Genomic DNA, 15,032 nt, shown 5'->3' with positions numbered 1-15,032 from the left:
CCATAAGAATGTAATGTGTAGGCCTGGGCCAGGCGCGAATCCGATAAAACAAGCTCCCGAGGCGACGAGATGTGTCCGCACCGCGCTTCTAGAAGCACTGCCCTAAGGCTCCGCAAGAGAAAACGGTTCCGGTCAGGGTCCCCGCTCGCAAGTGGGGGGCCCGGGAGGCGCAGGCAAGGAAATGAGCGGCGATGCTCCGCGCGGGTCATTCGCAGACACGCGGGAACCAAAGGGGGCGCCGGAGAGCCCTCCACACCCCGGGGCCCCCTAGGCGGCTGCGGGGTCGGCTCCTCGGCCCGACTTCCGGCGGCTGGGGCTGGTCGGCTTGCGCAGGCCCGCGGGCCGCACCGCGCGAGCCCCGCAGCGTCTTCCGGGCCGAGGCGGGGCCGGGCCGCTGGGAGGCGGGGAAGCGGGAAGGTGACCGGGGCGCGAGGCGGAGCCGGCGCGCTGGCGGCAGCGTGGCCGACATGGGCGGCGCGGGGGCGCTCCTGAGGCCGGCGGCCCTGGTGAGCAGCCGCGGCCCCGCCGGCCGGCCCCCCGACTCCCCTCCCGAGCCCGCCCCGCCCGCCCCTCGGCTGAGCGTCCCTGAAGCCCCTACGTCGCCTGGTCCTTCGCAGCCCTCCCTGAGCGCCCGCTGGGTGCCAGCACCTCCCCCAGCAATTCCCGTTCCTCTCTTGGGACCCCTTATTCTTACCCTCGTATTTCTCCCACTCGCCTAAGCCCTGTCGTCTCTTCCCTCCCAGATGACTTCCCTCTGGAAGTCTTCCGCTTTCCGATGACTTTATATTTTTCTGTTTCCAAACCACCGTCTTGCGATGCCTGCTTGCCTTGCAGAAGCTGAACCAGAGACGGGACATCACCTCCTGGCTGGTAAGTACTACCCACCAATACCCCGTTTCCACTTCTCTCTGCCCTAGTCCCCCAGGCCCAGAGACCCCAAAGGTAGAGACCAGAGGAGGGAACCAGAATGGGTCAGCCCTGCTTTGTAGATTTCAGCCTGAGACTGCCTTGTCCATAGCTACCTTCCCGATGGCTCAGGGGAGATAGAGTGGCCAGAGGGCACAGGGCAGGGAGCAGGCTTCTGCCCTGAGAACAGCGGTGCCTGATAAACCCAGCCCTAGGTGCAGTTACCCCCGCCTAGGCTGGCAGGATCCTGAGCCTCCCGTCCCTTGCACCCAGGTGAGAGCCAGGGTTTGAAAGGAAGGCCTGGACCCCGAAACCTATGTGCTTGCATGGCCTTGAAATCTCTTCTCTGTCTGGAGCTCAGGGGCCTTATGGTGTCCTGGGGGGAGTGTCCTTGCAGGGTGGCATCAGATCAGCCTCCTGCAGAGGAAGCCTGTCACCAGCCAAGGCTCTTGGGAAACTGGACAAGGCCACAGGCGAGAAAGTGCTTCCAGGGCATGAGCTGACCCTCACTCCCTCATCTTCTCTGCCACAGGCCCAATGGTTCCCCCAAACCCCAGCCAAGTCCGTGGTGGCCCTGAAAACACCCATCAAGGTGGAGCTGGTGGCTGGGAAAACCTACAGGTGGTGTGTGTGTGGCCACAGCAAGAAGCAGGTGAGAGACCTGTGTCCCCCTTCCCGTTGATATATGACGGCTGTGGCTGGGGACGCTACATGTTGCCCAGGAACTCCCACCCAAGACGTTCCTCTTTTTCCCACACATACCTGAGGGACAACAAGGGAGACTGGTGGGGAGGGATACTCTCAGGCCAGCGCCACTCACAGCCCTGAGCTCACCGTTCTCTGCATCCCTCCTTCAGGATGCAGCCAGAGAGACAGAAACTCAGTCCCGGGGCCGGTTGGGTGGAGCCAGGGTTCTGTCCTCCTCTTCCGGTGCTCCCTCCTTCTCAGAGGCTCCGGGCTCTGCCCTGTCTCTCTCTCCCCTCTCTCCTTCTTCCTCCTAGGAAGCATCTGGGTCAAAGGTTCCCAGGCCTTGGACCCCAGCATTGGGCAGACTTTGCACAGCCTCTCTGGCCCTGTGTGCCCCTTCCTGGCATCTGTTCCTGAAAACCCTCCCTCAGTTTCTGTGACTTCCCTGGTTTCTTGCTGTCTTGTCAGCCTGGCGGCCTGCTCCCAACTCCTTCTCTCTTCTGCTCCAGGAGCCTTTCGTCCAGCAGGAACCTGCCCCATATTCTTAGCCTCCGGGGTCCCTTTCTTTCTTGAGCGGGCTCTGAACTGTGTTCCTCCAATCAGCATGGCGTGGTGTCAGCAGCCCAGGGACCCGAGTCCCGCTTTGCCACTGATTTGCTGTGGACTTTGAGCAGGTCCTCACGGGGGTGGCGCTGTGCAGCCCACGGGTGAGGCCTAGCACAGGAGGGTCCTCTGTGCCTCTCTGCCTCTTGCCCTCTGGGACAGGTTGCTTATTTTTATCTGCACACTTCTCTCATCCATTCTCCTATCCCACCCTGACTCCAAGGCCAAGAGGCCTTGGGTCCAGCTCTGCCATTAACTAACTAGCTAACCACCTCTCTGGGCCTGTTTCCATTACCCAGGAACACCTTCCAGGATGGAAGGGCATAGATGCTCACACCAGGCAGCCAGTTTGCTGTGGGATGTCCCCTTCCCCCCTTCCCAGTTATTTCCTGGAGCCAAACAAAATTGATACCCCAGTCTTAAAGCCCACCCAGAGAAGTTTTTACCCCAAGAATGTGGAGAAGGAAATGAATTTCGTGAACCAGTGGAGACTCAGAGCCATTAAAAAAAAAACAGAAAAAACACCTATCAGCGTAAACATGGCTGATACCTAAGGGCCCATTTCGCTTTGAAAATTGTTCTTGTGTCCTGGTCCTCTGGGAACCCCAGAAACTACTCCTGTAAAGACTCATACTTACTGAACACTTTCTACAGGCAAAGTGCATGATAACCATAAAGTATTTTATTTTCTTGGGATGACGCTACTCTTTTTACTGTCACGTTACAGATGAGACAGGTGTGGTAGCGAACACAGGCAGCATCACTTAGGAGTCTGGGCCCTGAGCCCCGTGTGCTGCTTCTCCCAGCCCTGCCCGGCCTCAGCAGGTGGGGTTGGGTCTCTAACTTTCTTTCTTTCCCTCACCAGCCCTTCTGTGATGGCTCCCACTTCTTCAAACGCACTGGCCTATCCCCACTCAAGTTCAAGGCCCGGGAGACCCGCATGGTGGCGCTCTGTACCTGCAAGGCCACCCAGAAGCCCCCGTACTGCGATGGCACCCACAGGAGTGAGCGGGTGCAGAAGGCAGAAGTGGGCTCCCCACTCTGAGGGGGCGGCTGCTGACCGGCCCAAGAAGGGGTCACCCCAGGGACCCCAGTACCCGTAGCTGGCTCGTGAAGGACTTGCTCCCGTAACCCGAGGTCTCCAGTCTGGGGTGGCTTCAACTGGCCCCTGCCCCAATGCCTGCTGGCAAAGATGGCATTAAATAGGCGTGCCGGCCCAGAGTGGCGTTCTTGTGGTCACTGGTGTGAGGGACGTGACCGGTCCCCCTTCAGGATCTTAACATGGGCTGGGGACACCTGACTGGCCACGGGGAGGGGGCAGTTGAGGTTCACTCCATATAGGGTCCCCCAAGGCAGGCTGAGCCCAGAGACAAGAGGAGGAGGCCAGGGCACCCAGCCACCCTTTCCCTGTCCCGTCTGTCCCAAAGAACTACAGGCTCTGGAGAGTACGCAGCATTTATTACAAAGCCAGGAGATACAGATGTCCCAGGAGGAGGATACAGCCATGGCACCTCAGACACAGGACGAGGCGTGAACACAGACAAACCCACTGGGGGACACCTGACCCCAAACACATAGGCTGTGATAGTCTTGCCTCCTCCCCTCGTCCCGATCTGACCTATGTCCATTGGAGGAAAAACTGGTGGGCAGGGGTCTGTTGGGGTCTGCCCCTCAGGGGGAAGACCACTTGACTTCTTGGGATGGAGCTGAGGTCAGATCTCACAGGTTCTGTCTTCTTGTGCTTTTAGATGCCTGTTGTTCTTTCCTGACTTGGCCTCAGCTGCGGGTGGGGAGGGCACTGGAGGACTGTTTGCCTTTGGCAAAATCTGGGGTCTGTGCTTATCTGAGGTCAACACCCCCCCTTCCACCTCTCCACTACAGGCCCCGAGGTGAGACTTCCCCATCCGCCTTGCTAGTGCGGGCTCCTGGGTGGGGGGCGTGGAGGAAGGGGGTGAAGCGGTTTACAATGCTGACACCACAGTGGAAGTTCAAGGGCTGAGGTCTTCTGTGGCCTCAGTCTTCTTTTCCACAAGATAAATGATGCAAAGGCCACACACACAGGGGAAAAAAAAAAAGGCAGAACTATCTATTACACAAAGTTTCTACTGCAAGAGGAGGAGGTAAGGGAGATGCCCTCTCCACTGCCCACTTGCTCCTCAGAACCAGGGGATAGGCTGCGTTTGTGAAAGGCACTGTCTTAGCAATTCTCTGGACATTCAACAATGGTGGGGGGGAGGGTACTGGTCAGGGTCAGGGCAGGACAGCAGCCAAGTTGGGGAGAGAAGCAGGGTGGACCTCATACACAGCCAGTTCGAGTCGTGCCTAAAGCTTTGGGGGTTGGTGGGGGCCCCTCCGACACCGCATATGCCTTGGGAAACAGAAGGAGGATGGGGCAGGGCTTCACCGAGCCTCAAGTGGCCCCACCAATCCACCTCTAGGCACCCCCAAAAAGAGCAGAGCAAATTACACAAGACCGCCTAAAATTGAGCACCCCATCCCCCACGCATACACACACACAGCAAGTTTGTTTCCTGTGGCATTTAAATTAATCTGGTTGGTCCATAGAAAATAAGTATGTATATTTGGTTTTTCCTATGTACATATATATATAGATTTATTTATAAAACCCATCCCCGACCCCTAAGGTGGGGGGAGCTGGGGAAAGTAGAAGAGGTGGAAAAGGGGGCCCAGAAAAAGTGGAGGGGTGGAGAGGCATAGCTGGAAAAGGAGGGAGAGGGTCCCTTTCCTCAAGTTAAGGGGGGCACGGGAGCTCCGTTGACAGTCATCTTGCGCCCCCTGCTGGTGGAAGGCGGTGTCTGCAGGCAGTTCGAGGTGCCCCCGTTGGCAGCTGTGGTGGCCCCACTGGCTGTGGCGGGGGGCGTGGGGGAGGTCGGGTGGGGGGCCGAGGGGCCATGGGAGCTGGGAGAGCCATGGGAGGGGGTAGCTGGGCTGGGCAGGGAGGAGGAGGTGGCCGGCAGGGTGGCAGGGCTGGGAGCCTTGTCGCTGACTGACTCACACTCAGACGCCCCGCTGGTATTGGTGCCCTCGGAGGGGGTGGGCGCTGTGGGCAAGGTGAGCCGCTTGCAGGCTGGCTGGACGCGATACTTGAGGGGGAGAGGGCCATTCTGCAGGGAGAGGGGAGGGGAGGGTGTCAGGAGAAAGAGGCTAATGGGGCAGCCACCCACCTTCACCCCACGGCACCCAAACAGGGAGAAGGGAAGGTCCGGGCCTTGGAGAGGAGAAAGACTGGAGAGAGAGGAGGAGACACGCGACGTGGGACTGACCAAGCAAGGCCGGAGAGACAGGGGCACACAGAGACCCAGAGAGGAAGAGAGCGCACGTGAGACCAGAGACAGAAAAAGGAGAGAGGGAGGCCAAAGAGCAGAAGGCAAAGTTCACTCCTCCACACCCAGCTGGGGCACGTGGGCTGCCCAGGGGTCCTTTTCTCCTTCTGAGTGCGGAAAGTCATCAGTGAGAGAGCGTCCGGAGGCGTACCTGGTGTGTGGCAGGCCACCCTGGACATGTCCAGCTCATGAGACAAGGGATAAACTGTGATTAGAGCAGGGTGGCCCACGTGATGGCCCCGTGTCCCCTTTCGGCCCTGTCCCCTTGCTGGTACCACCCCACCCACTCACCCGCCGCCAGGGGTAGATGTAGGCGATGTCCATGAGGGTATAGTATTCCTTCAGCGGCTCGTCCTCATAGAGAACCTCAACCTGGAGGAGGAACGGGAGGACGCAGCTCAAGCCTCCAGCTGTTTGGCAAAGAGGCTCCAAGCAGGTGGTCCCTCATTACTCTGGGGTTTCATGATGGATTCGACTTCCCTATCAGAGTTGTTCCAACATCACTCCTGACCAGCAGGTGGGAAGGGAAGATACCCACATCATCAACAGCCCCAGCCCCAGCAATCCACACGGTGGTCTGGGTCCCCTTCTATCTCTGGCATGTTCTCCAGAGGAGCTAACAGGCAAAGAAAAGGCCCAGGTGAGAAGGAACTTGTGGAGCAACGACTCTCACCCAGGCTGCACCGTGGAATCACACCAGTGCTTGGACCTCACTCCCAGAGATGGTTTTAACTGGTATGACATGAATCGAGTTTTAATCTCGATAGGCAACCCCTCACGTAATTCTGACATGTAGCAAAGTTTGGGATCCACTGTCCTAGAGCCTCAACAGTCCATGGACCAACAGCACCGGAAGCACCTGGGAGCTTGCCAGAAATGCAAAATCTACTCAATCAGAATCTGCATTTTGGGACTTCCCTGGCGGTCCAGTGGTTAGGACTCCGCATGCCTCTAGGCACAGCCAAAAGAAAAAAAGAACCTGCACCTGCATTTCAACAAGCTCTCTAGGGGATCACATACATGTTCAAGTTTGAGAAGCGATGTCCTCGAGCTCCTTGGCAATTTGAGACTAGCATTCCCACAGCCAGCTGGCCCAGGTAAGGCCCTGCATTTTTACACACACGCCTCTGCCATAGTTCTAAACGTGCAAGCATGTACACACACACACACACCCCATCTTGGTCTCCTGCACCTCTGCACACTGGCTTCAGCAGACGCAGACTGCCCCACCCCAATCTAGTTTTCAGTTACCCTTCTACACGGGCTCAGTTACACAACCGTGCAGGCCCTCGGTGACACCCAGCCAGCCCTGAACCATGGCTGAGACGCACAGATTGTCAGATACATCCACACACGGACGCGTTTTTCAAAAGGGACCAGGGACCCACCTTGTACTTGCTGGGTACGTCCATCTTGTTGCGGAGAAACTTGGCGAGATGCATGACCGTCATGGCTGCTGGGCACCGCAGGAAGCGCACCCCTGTCTGGTGGGGGAGAGGCACCCAAGGGCTGGGGTCCACCCCGGCACTCTCTCCCAGCCCACACCCCGCTCCTGGGCAGGCCCCAGCACTCACTTTCTCCTTGTCACCATCCCCATTTTCCAGGGGGCCCTTCTTCTCTTCCCGGTCCCTGCAGAAGGAGAAGGAATGAAGCAAGGGAGACCCTGGTGTAGGCAGGATCTAACTGCACACATCCGGAAGGCCCTCCTGGAAGCACCCTTTCCTCCCAGGGGAATGGGGATGGCATGGGAGAAGGGACCCAGCCTAGGACCCCAAAAGGACCAGGCACGGGCCAGACTTGCCTGACGCCTTCATAGAACTCGATGGAGAGGCTGACGATCTCATCGTCGCTCAGAGCCCCCTTCTCCTGTTCCAGAACCTCACCACGGTCCTCGTTGGAGCCATTGGGAACTGCGGAAGGAGAGAGCTCTGAGGCGTTGGCCTAGGAGGGGGGGACAGGAGCCCCACCAAGGACCCAGGGATCTCAGAGCTCAGTGCGGTGAGCCCAGCCACCCCTGGGCTGGGGAGGCCGTGTGCGGTGCCCACCGGCCCTCCATGCATCTGGCCCTTATACCTGGGGCAGCACCCACGCACACACACGTGAACACACTCACCTTCTGTCAGGGGGTAGGCTGCGTAGAAATCCCGCCTCCGTTTCATCTCATCTAGAAGAGAGGGAGCAGGCTGAGGCGGGGGGCAACACGCTTGGGCAGTGGCGGGTGGGGGGTGGCAGGACAACGAAGGGTGTAGGTACCTTTAAAAAGCCCAGGGACCAATTTGTAGACGATGTCTTGAAGGGTTTTGTCAGATCTGGAAAGAAGCACACAGGGGCCTGCTGGCAACCACGTCACACCGACTCTCCAGCCTGGGGCCCCTTCTTCCCACCTCCCTTCCTGAGACCCAGGGCCCAGGCATGGGGGTCCCTAGAGGCCTTGCCTCTACCTCTCTAGAACTTCTCAGCTGGATACACCCCTGAGGGAAGGAAGGGGATTCGGTCCATGCCTGGCGCTTCTCCTCCACCTGCCAGCCTGGCTTCAGGAAGCAAGGAGGGCTGGGGGACAGAGGGCAGCTGCCCCAGAGGACGGGCGGGGACAGGAGGACGTGCTGGGCCCACCTGATGCTCAGCAGCGGCCGGGTTTTGTGGACCTGTACGTCGCACATGGGGCAGTACTTGTTGGTCTCCAGGTAGCGCACAATGCAGGTTTTGCAGACTTGGCAGAAGGGTGTGGAGAGAGGAGGAAGAGTCAGAGTCCCCTTCATCCCCCAGGACCAGCCCCCATGCCCCCTGCTCGGGCTCAGGTATCCCCTCTTCTCCACCTTGTTCCCGCACAGATGGCAACTGTGCCCCTTATCATCCATCCTTGGGGGAGGACAGATTGTGTGTGTGTGTGTGTGTGTGTGTGTGTGTGTGTGTGTGTGTGTGTGTGTGTGTGTGTGTGTGTGTGTGTGTGTGTGTGTGTGTGTGTGTGTGTGTGTGTGTGTGTGTGTGTGTGTGTGTGTGTGTGTGTGTGTGTGTGTGTGTGTGTGTGTGTGTGTGTGTGTGTAAAGGTGAGTCCCAAGTCCCAAGCCCCGCCAACCTATTAGACACCCTATCGCAGGGTCCTCGACCCCCAGCCACCAGCCCGTGGTGCACACCAGGGCACCTGCACCTTCCGGGAGCGCAATTTCAGGCACAGAGATGCAAGGAGAGAACTGAGATTTCAGGTAAAAGTTCCCCAAATGAACTTCTGAGCTGAACCCTCCAGTATCCCCTCCAAGGCAGCCTCTCAGGGACCTGGGACCCTCACCAGACACATGGACGTATTTGCTCTTCAGGGCAGAGGCCACCCACCCGAGGAGCAGCCCCTCGACTCAACTCACAGGAATGCAAGCACTCCACGATGGTAGTGGCATCGATGAAGTACCCCCCGCAGAGGGCACACATGAGGTGAGGGTTCAGCTCCGTGATTTTAATCCGTGTGGTCCGATGCATGATGCCGGGGTGGGGGGCAGGGGACTGGGGAGCGTCACCCTGGGAAACAAACATGGAATCAGGAACCCACAGAGCCAAGAGCCCCTCCCACACTCTACTCCACCTGCCCCACAAGCGACACCGCTCCTGGGCCCAAGGCCCTTCCTTTCCCTTTAAGGCCGGACAAGGTGCACATGTGGGGATGGTTCTTTCTGACCCCCTGTGAGTGTTCACTGGGTGCCAGGGGCTCTGGAGATCTCACGACCTTGAGCAACAAGGTCAGGTTCTATCTCAGGACAGCAGAAAGACTGAGGTTAGACCACAGGAAGTACTACTCAACTCTCCAGAGGATGTGGGGAGGCATGAAAATGGAAGAGAATGGAGTTTTAAAAAATCTCCCTGATCCCAAGCCATATTCACTCAAGTGAACTCACTAAGAACTATGAGGAAACTTAGACTCCTGACTGGGTCTTTCTAATCCATCCTACTGTCCTTCCATCCCATCACTCCTTCTCCAGGATGCGTTCCCTGGAAACACTGGGGGCACATCCGCCCTAAGGCTGAAGGGGGCACCCCATAACTCATCCTTGCACTGCTGCATCCAGCCCCAGCCCCGGAGCAGCTCCCTGGAAATGCACCATATGTTGACCATGCAGGTTCTAGGCCTGGTGCTCAAGCAGGAAGTACTGAGGATGGTCCTTATGTGCCCAAAGTTGGGAACACACGGCTCCAACCCGCCCCCTGGCCCAGCCCTGGACTCTGCAGGTTAACTGCAAAGTCTGGGCAAAAAGACTGCTACTGCCCCTTCCACAGGAAGGCCACCACGGGCCCCGACAAAGAGCCTGCTGCACGCTGCCCCTCCCAGGCGCACAGGAATCTCCCCACGTGGGCACTGCTACCCACCCGCCGTATCCTGTCTGCAACCCAGCCACAAGCTGCCCGGTGACAGACCACAGGTTCTCAGAGATGCCTGCCAAAGCTATGCAGAAAGTTCTCCCCACAGCCCACCGAGTGCCCAGCCAGGCCCGGGCGGGGTCCGGGGAGGAAAGGCACAGCCCAGGTCTGGACTGGCTGACGTGCTTACTTCTTGGTGTAGAAATCCAGCCTGTGCCCAGGAGCAATGGTACCTCCCTCCTCTTTCCCAGAGTAGAAGCCCAAGGGGCAGGGCTGGGGAGGGCGGCCAAGTCCCGACAGCTCTTTTACAACATACATCCTTCTCTCCTTTCCAGAAAGATTTCTAAAGCCAACACGCTGGGTTTTCTAGGACCCAAAATTCACAGCTGGGAATCAGCAGTTTCTATAGAGACCCCAGAATGAGTTTGGCCAGGACCCAAACAGCCAACAGAGGCTGGCCAGAGACCGAAAGAGATGGAGAGACACAAAGGCCACATGTGAGAGAGACACCAAGTTGCAGGGCAGACGGAGAGGAACAAGCAAGCCCAGAGCCAGTGGAGACGCGGCGGCCAAGACCTGCAGACATGGCCCGAGGAAGGAAAGGGGTTCCCGCCTCCCCTCAGCCAGCTCTCCCTGCACGGGTCCCCTCTTCATAATTATGTAGAAGCCTTGCTGGCTACTACACTGTTTGGTCGTTCCCATAGTAACCCCTGGCAAGATGCCCAAATATTATTACAACCATCCGGAGGAGGGAACAAACTCCAAGTGGCTGACTCGCTGAGCGTGTGTAATCTCCATCGGATGCGTACATGCTGCTGGACCCCCAACGGTACCTCATGTGACTACTTGCCCCATGTGTGCGCCTTGTCCAGATGAATCTCAGGGTGTGTGCACAGCCAGAAACAAAACATTTGGGGGTCTGATAATGTATGGGGGTCCTGGTTGCTATTGGCAAATCTCATGCCTTCTTTTCTGTCTCTCACACACACACACACACACACACGCACACGCTCGCTTCACACTGCCTTAGCCACCTCATTCACATACTCACTGTGTTTTCAAAACAGACACTTGCTTTTAAGAACTCTCATGCAGTTCCTTCCAGGCCAACTGTGGCCTCAACGTGCGAGAGCTCCTAAGCAAATGGCCGTGACCCTCACCCTCTCACTTCTGCAAGCACTCAGACCAAGACTACCCCTCAAGCTCTGTTCTGGATGCACGGGTGAAGGCGAGAGCTGTGGTGCTTACTGGATGAAATGCTCCTCCTTCTCCCTTTAAGAAATGAGCCCCCTTGCCACACTCCCTGCTCCCCCTGCCCCATCGCCAGGGGCCTCAGACCTCTGGGGCTGGGGGTGGGGAGAAGCACTGATTGGTTCCTCACCTGATTGCCATGGTTACCTGCAGGGCCCTGCCAGCAGGTACCAAGAACAACTGTAAACAGGAGCTCTGTTCCCTCACCCACTCACCATCTCTCTCCCCCCATGAGGCCCCAGGGCCCCACACCTCACACTCAGCTCCTCCCCAGCTGCAACTGGCTGGACCTCCAGCTCCCATCACCTTAGGGAAGAGCCTGAGGGTGAAGGAGAGGGAGAGACAAGTCCCAAGAAGCAGAAAAAGGGAGACCAAGGGCCATTTGGAAGTGGCCCTGTGGAGCTCTGGAGGCTTTCACAGGTCAGTACTGACCACATCCCCACAGTGGACCTGAGCACTGTTTCCCACCCACAATACCTCCCCCAACCGGGGGGCAAGTCCTTCAATATCTTCTGTCCCCAAACCACTGTCTTTGCAAAGGCATCATGGTGGAACAGCCCTTGCTCCTGGCCCCTGGTGGCCCGGGTTTCAGCTATAGTGGCAGGAAAGGAGCTTGATCAGCACCCAACCACAACTCCTCCTTGCCACCCAAGCCTGGCTTGTGTCTTTCCCCATTCTCAAAGCCCCCTACTTATAGAGATCACCCCCCATCTCTCCATTCTTACCAGTCTTTTTCTGGAAGCTCCCCCGTAATTTAGACTTCTCTCAGCGTTAGTTTTTTTTCTTTTTCCACTGCAGAAATAGCCAATCTCTGATAACCCAGAGGTTCCTTTCTGCTCCTTCAGATGCCCAGCTACAGAATTCTTTGCTCTGCTTTCCCTCCACATGAAATTCACCCAACTCCCTCACTAGAAAATCTCCAAGTCTTGGGAAGAGTCACTGAAGGTCACATCCAGACATCTAGAATGGCAGAGGTGGAAGGAATCTTATTAGAAAGCATCTTGTCGAGTCCTTTCATTTTACAGATGAAGAAACTCAGAAAGAAGTGACTCGTCTCAGGTCATGCAGTCACTCAGTGGCAGTTCTAGGACTAGACGCAGCCTGACTCCCGTTCCAGTGCTCTTTCCACACTGGGACCCAGGCCGGGCTTCCTACTCATCTAAGGAACCAGTAAGCCTGGCCTGACTCCATCCAGGCAGGCGGAAGGTAGCAGGACTCCAGGTTCCACAGAAGACCATTCAGTGAGCCATATGGGCCAAAACATCACCAACAGCACACATTCTCGCCTTGAAGTAGAAAGAGGGGGCAGAGGCAAATGGCCTCACCCGACTTTCCTGATACAGATATGGAAGCAGGCTCTGTGGAAGCTCAGTGAGCCAGACTGTGCTGGGTCCCAGGAGTTCGGGTTCAGTTGTGCAAGCCTGTGTATTTGTGTGTGTGTAGGGAGAGTAGGGGGTGGAGGTCTGTCTGGGACGCTGTCAAACTCTCAATGTTCCCTGATCCTTGACCTTGGGTGGAGGATCTGCGCCTCCCACCAGCAGCATCAAAAAAGTCCTCTAGTCTCCTGAAGACAGGCTCACCCTACCTTCCCTCCCTTTCCCACCTCTCAGCTTCCTAAGATCAAACAAAGACAAAAATCCAAAATATACACAGATACACACACACATATGCACACACAGCCAGACACACCCCCTCCGTTTCTCTCTCACATTCACAACACACAAGGCCAGACACTTGGCCAGACACACACACAGACACACCCCATCACACATACAGCCAGACCAGAGCCAGGCCCACGCTTGCCAGATGTACAAGCCGCCCCCACCCACCCCAGGAGCACAGAGTCTGACATCCCTGCCTGAAACCAGAGCTGCAAACACACACCACCCTTCTGCGCATCCCCGGTCTACCGAGGGTAAATTATAACATAAGTCTTCCAGCAGCAAAGGCAGTGCAGCTCCCAGCCTTGCTCTGGGGGCCACAGGCTGGAGGAGTGGGGTGGGCATCCAACCTGCACGAAGATGTCACCTCTTCCTGTTCAGGCTCTCTCCATTCCCATGGCAACAGCTCCATCAAACAAGATCTCCCAGGGAAGACCAGAAGCAGGAGAGAGCACCCCCCACAAAGACTTCAACTTGAACCCCACCCAGCTACACTCTGGATCCCAAGTCCCAAGACTCACCTCAGGCCTGTTTCCTGCCTCATTCCAAAGACAGCTCTCAGACCTCAACCCCCAACTCCAAACCAGGAAACCCCGGGGAAAACCTCCCCACCGAAAAGCTATAACAGAGCTGCCTTTATGCTCCTTCTCCAAGTACTAGCACCTTGGAACAGAGTGGAGAGGGGGAGGAAGAGAAATTATAGAGTTTCAGGAACAGATGCAAACTGCAAGAGGCCCAGAGGAGGCTTAAGAACGGAGTGGGAGACAAGCAGGAGACCCGCCCCCCGCCCCCAGCGACAGGGAGCCCTGGAGACTGAGGCAGCACGGCGGGGGTTGGGGGGGCTCTCTGAGAGACAAAGACCAGGGGCAAGCGCGGGGCAACGCTTCCACAATATTTACAGGCAAATTCACCATCCCCAGGCCTCCTCCTTCCCCACCTCAAGCCATCCGGAGCAATTCTGGGCAGACGGGGGCTGTGGGGGAGGGAGAGAGGCATGCCTGGGCCCCCCGTGGAGACAGGAGGGGCAGGGGTGTCTGCTCGCCGAGGGGTCCCATCCTCTCAGAAATAGAAGCAGGAGGACCTAGGAAAGGAGGGGGCAGCCGGGCTCCCCAGTGGAAGACCGGCCAGTCCGCCAGCCCCCTCCTGCATCTGCGGGCGATAGGAAATATCGCGATAAATCTTCCCCATCTCCATTCTACTCCCTCCACCCCGGCATCCCCAGGAACCTGGGTCAGAAGATCAGAGACCCCAGTCACCGGGTGGCCGCTCCTACCTTCCCTAGAGCCAAACTTTCGGCGGGGCCCGAGGAGGGGTGTTCCGGAGAAAGAGGCTCCGCCGAGGTGGCTCGGGGAGGGGAGGGGGCGGGGCGCCCAGTCCCGGGATGGCGGGGTGAAAGGGACCGACTGGGGGGGGTGCCCGAGACGACCGGTCCCGGCAGGGAAGAGCGCCCTCCCCCGGCCCCGCAGCAATCGAAAAGCTCGTCCCCTTCCTCCCCGCCTCAAGTCCTCGCGCGTCCACGACGCCCCAGTGCCCAACGAAGAAACCGAGAGCGACCCCTCCCCAAACCGAAAGGAGTAGTGGGAGAGGTCCAGGAGCTGAGCTGGCTCGTGGGGAGGGCTAGTGGGGCAGAGATCCGCCCCAGCGCGGAGCCCCAAAGCCCTTGTGGCTGCCTCGGACCCTCCCCCTCGCTACCTCGGGAGCAGGGTCTAGGGGGGCTGAGGCACAAAGAGGTGGTGGTCGAGGGAGACGCCAAATCGTTAAAAGGGGAATGCACTTCGGCCATCTTGGAAGGGAGGAAAAGGAGAGAAAAAAGGGAGAAAGAAAGGCGGACGGGGCGAGCTAGGACAGGGGCCGGCGGGGGTGGGGCGGAGACGCGAGAAGGCCCGGCTCAGAACCTACCCCCACAGGGGTTTGTAAAGAAGGAGGTACCGGCTCCCAGTCCCAGTCCCCAGATGGTTACGGGGTAGGAGAAGGAGGGAGAGGGGAGTCCGCGTCCGCTTACCTGGGTTCGGGGTCCGGTGGGTCTCGGGGAGGGGGGGATGGGAGGGAGGGAGGGAAGGGAGGGGAGGGGGGCCGCAGCCGTGTCGCTCGCTCGGGCGGCGAGAGGGGAGAAACCTACGGTAAGAAAGGAGTTTGTGAAAGCGGTTTGGGGTGGGAGGGAGAGAGGGGAGGGGAGGGGAGGGGACGGAGGGGGGAAGGGAGGGACCAGAGTTCGGAGGCGGGGGGGAGACAAAAT

The 15,032-nt window shown here is 58.1% G+C and overlaps 2 protein-coding genes across 5 annotated transcripts; one reads left to right on the top strand and one right to left on the bottom strand.

Annotated features, from left to right (window-relative positions):
• Positions 1–186: 186 nt before the first annotated feature.
• On the top strand, positions 187–3,441 carry CISD3 (CDGSH iron sulfur domain 3). 2 transcript variants are annotated; one of them, XM_030840208.3, is made up of 4 exons: positions 302–506; positions 835–870; positions 1,439–1,558; positions 3,062–3,441. In XM_030840208.3, exons 1-4 carry the CDS (start codon positions 468–470, stop codon positions 3,239–3,241), a joined length of 375 nt encoding a protein of 124 aa, XP_030696068.1. In that variant the 5' UTR covers positions 302–467; the 3' UTR covers positions 3,242–3,441. The 2 variants fall into 2 exon arrangements, 1 of the variants encoding a protein (XP_030696068.1); XR_009560470.1 differs by lacking the exon at positions 3,062–3,441 and having other exon boundaries at positions 187–506; positions 744–870; positions 1,439–1,552.
• Positions 3,442–3,635: 194 nt separating this feature from the next.
• PCGF2 (polycomb group ring finger 2) lies at positions 3,636–14,928 on the bottom strand. Of its 3 annotated transcripts, none has more exons than XM_030840206.3 (10): positions 14,799–14,928; positions 8,900–9,050; positions 8,154–8,250; positions 7,794–7,849; positions 7,654–7,704; positions 7,342–7,450; positions 7,115–7,169; positions 6,929–7,024; positions 5,832–5,912; positions 3,636–5,321 (listed from the first exon to the last, which is right to left on the bottom strand). In XM_030840206.3, exons 2-10 carry the CDS (start codon positions 9,009–9,011, stop codon positions 4,944–4,946), a joined length of 1,035 nt encoding a protein of 344 aa, XP_030696066.1. In that variant the 5' UTR covers positions 9,012–9,050; positions 14,799–14,928; the 3' UTR covers positions 3,636–4,943. The 3 variants fall into 3 exon arrangements, with proteins under 3 accessions (XP_030696066.1, XP_030696064.1, XP_030696065.1); XM_030840204.3 differs by lacking the exon at positions 14,799–14,928 and adding an exon at positions 11,861–14,729; XM_030840205.2 differs by lacking the exon at positions 14,799–14,928 and having other exon boundaries at positions 8,900–11,993.
• Between the last annotated feature and the right edge of the window lie 104 nt (positions 14,929–15,032).

This window comes from Globicephala melas, chromosome 20 (genome assembly GCF_963455315.2).
Source record: "Globicephala melas chromosome 20, mGloMel1.2, whole genome shotgun sequence".
Lineage (NCBI taxonomy): Eukaryota > Metazoa > Chordata > Mammalia > Artiodactyla > Delphinidae > Globicephala > Globicephala melas.
Note: the sequence above shows the minus strand (reverse complement) of the source record. Positions and strands in the feature narration are given on the sequence as shown.

Bases quoted from the DNA above. Each gene is read 5' to 3' on its own strand.
- PCGF2 (XM_030840204.3), bottom strand. From the start codon at position 12,022: ATGTGGAGGGAAAGCAGAGCAAAGAATTCTGTAGCTGGGCATCTGAAG. The intron at 7,170-7,341 runs GCAAGTCTGGCC...CTCCTTCTGCAG, and splicing joins GAGTTCTATGAAGGCGTCAG to GGACCGGGAAGAGAAGAAGG. The intron at 5,322-5,831 runs GTGAGTGGGTGG...CTCTCCCTGCAG, and splicing joins ACATCTACCCCTGGCGGCGG to AATGGCCCTCTCCCCCTCAA.
- CISD3 (XM_030840208.3), top strand. From the start codon at position 468: ATGGGCGGCGCGGGGGCGCTCCTGAGGCCGGCGGCCCTG. The intron at 871-1,438 runs GTAAGTACTACC...TCTCTGCCACAG, and splicing joins GGGACATCACCTCCTGGCTG to GCCCAATGGTTCCCCCAAAC. The intron at 1,559-3,061 runs GTGAGAGACCTG...TTCCCTCACCAG, and splicing joins GTGGCCACAGCAAGAAGCAG to CCCTTCTGTGATGGCTCCCA.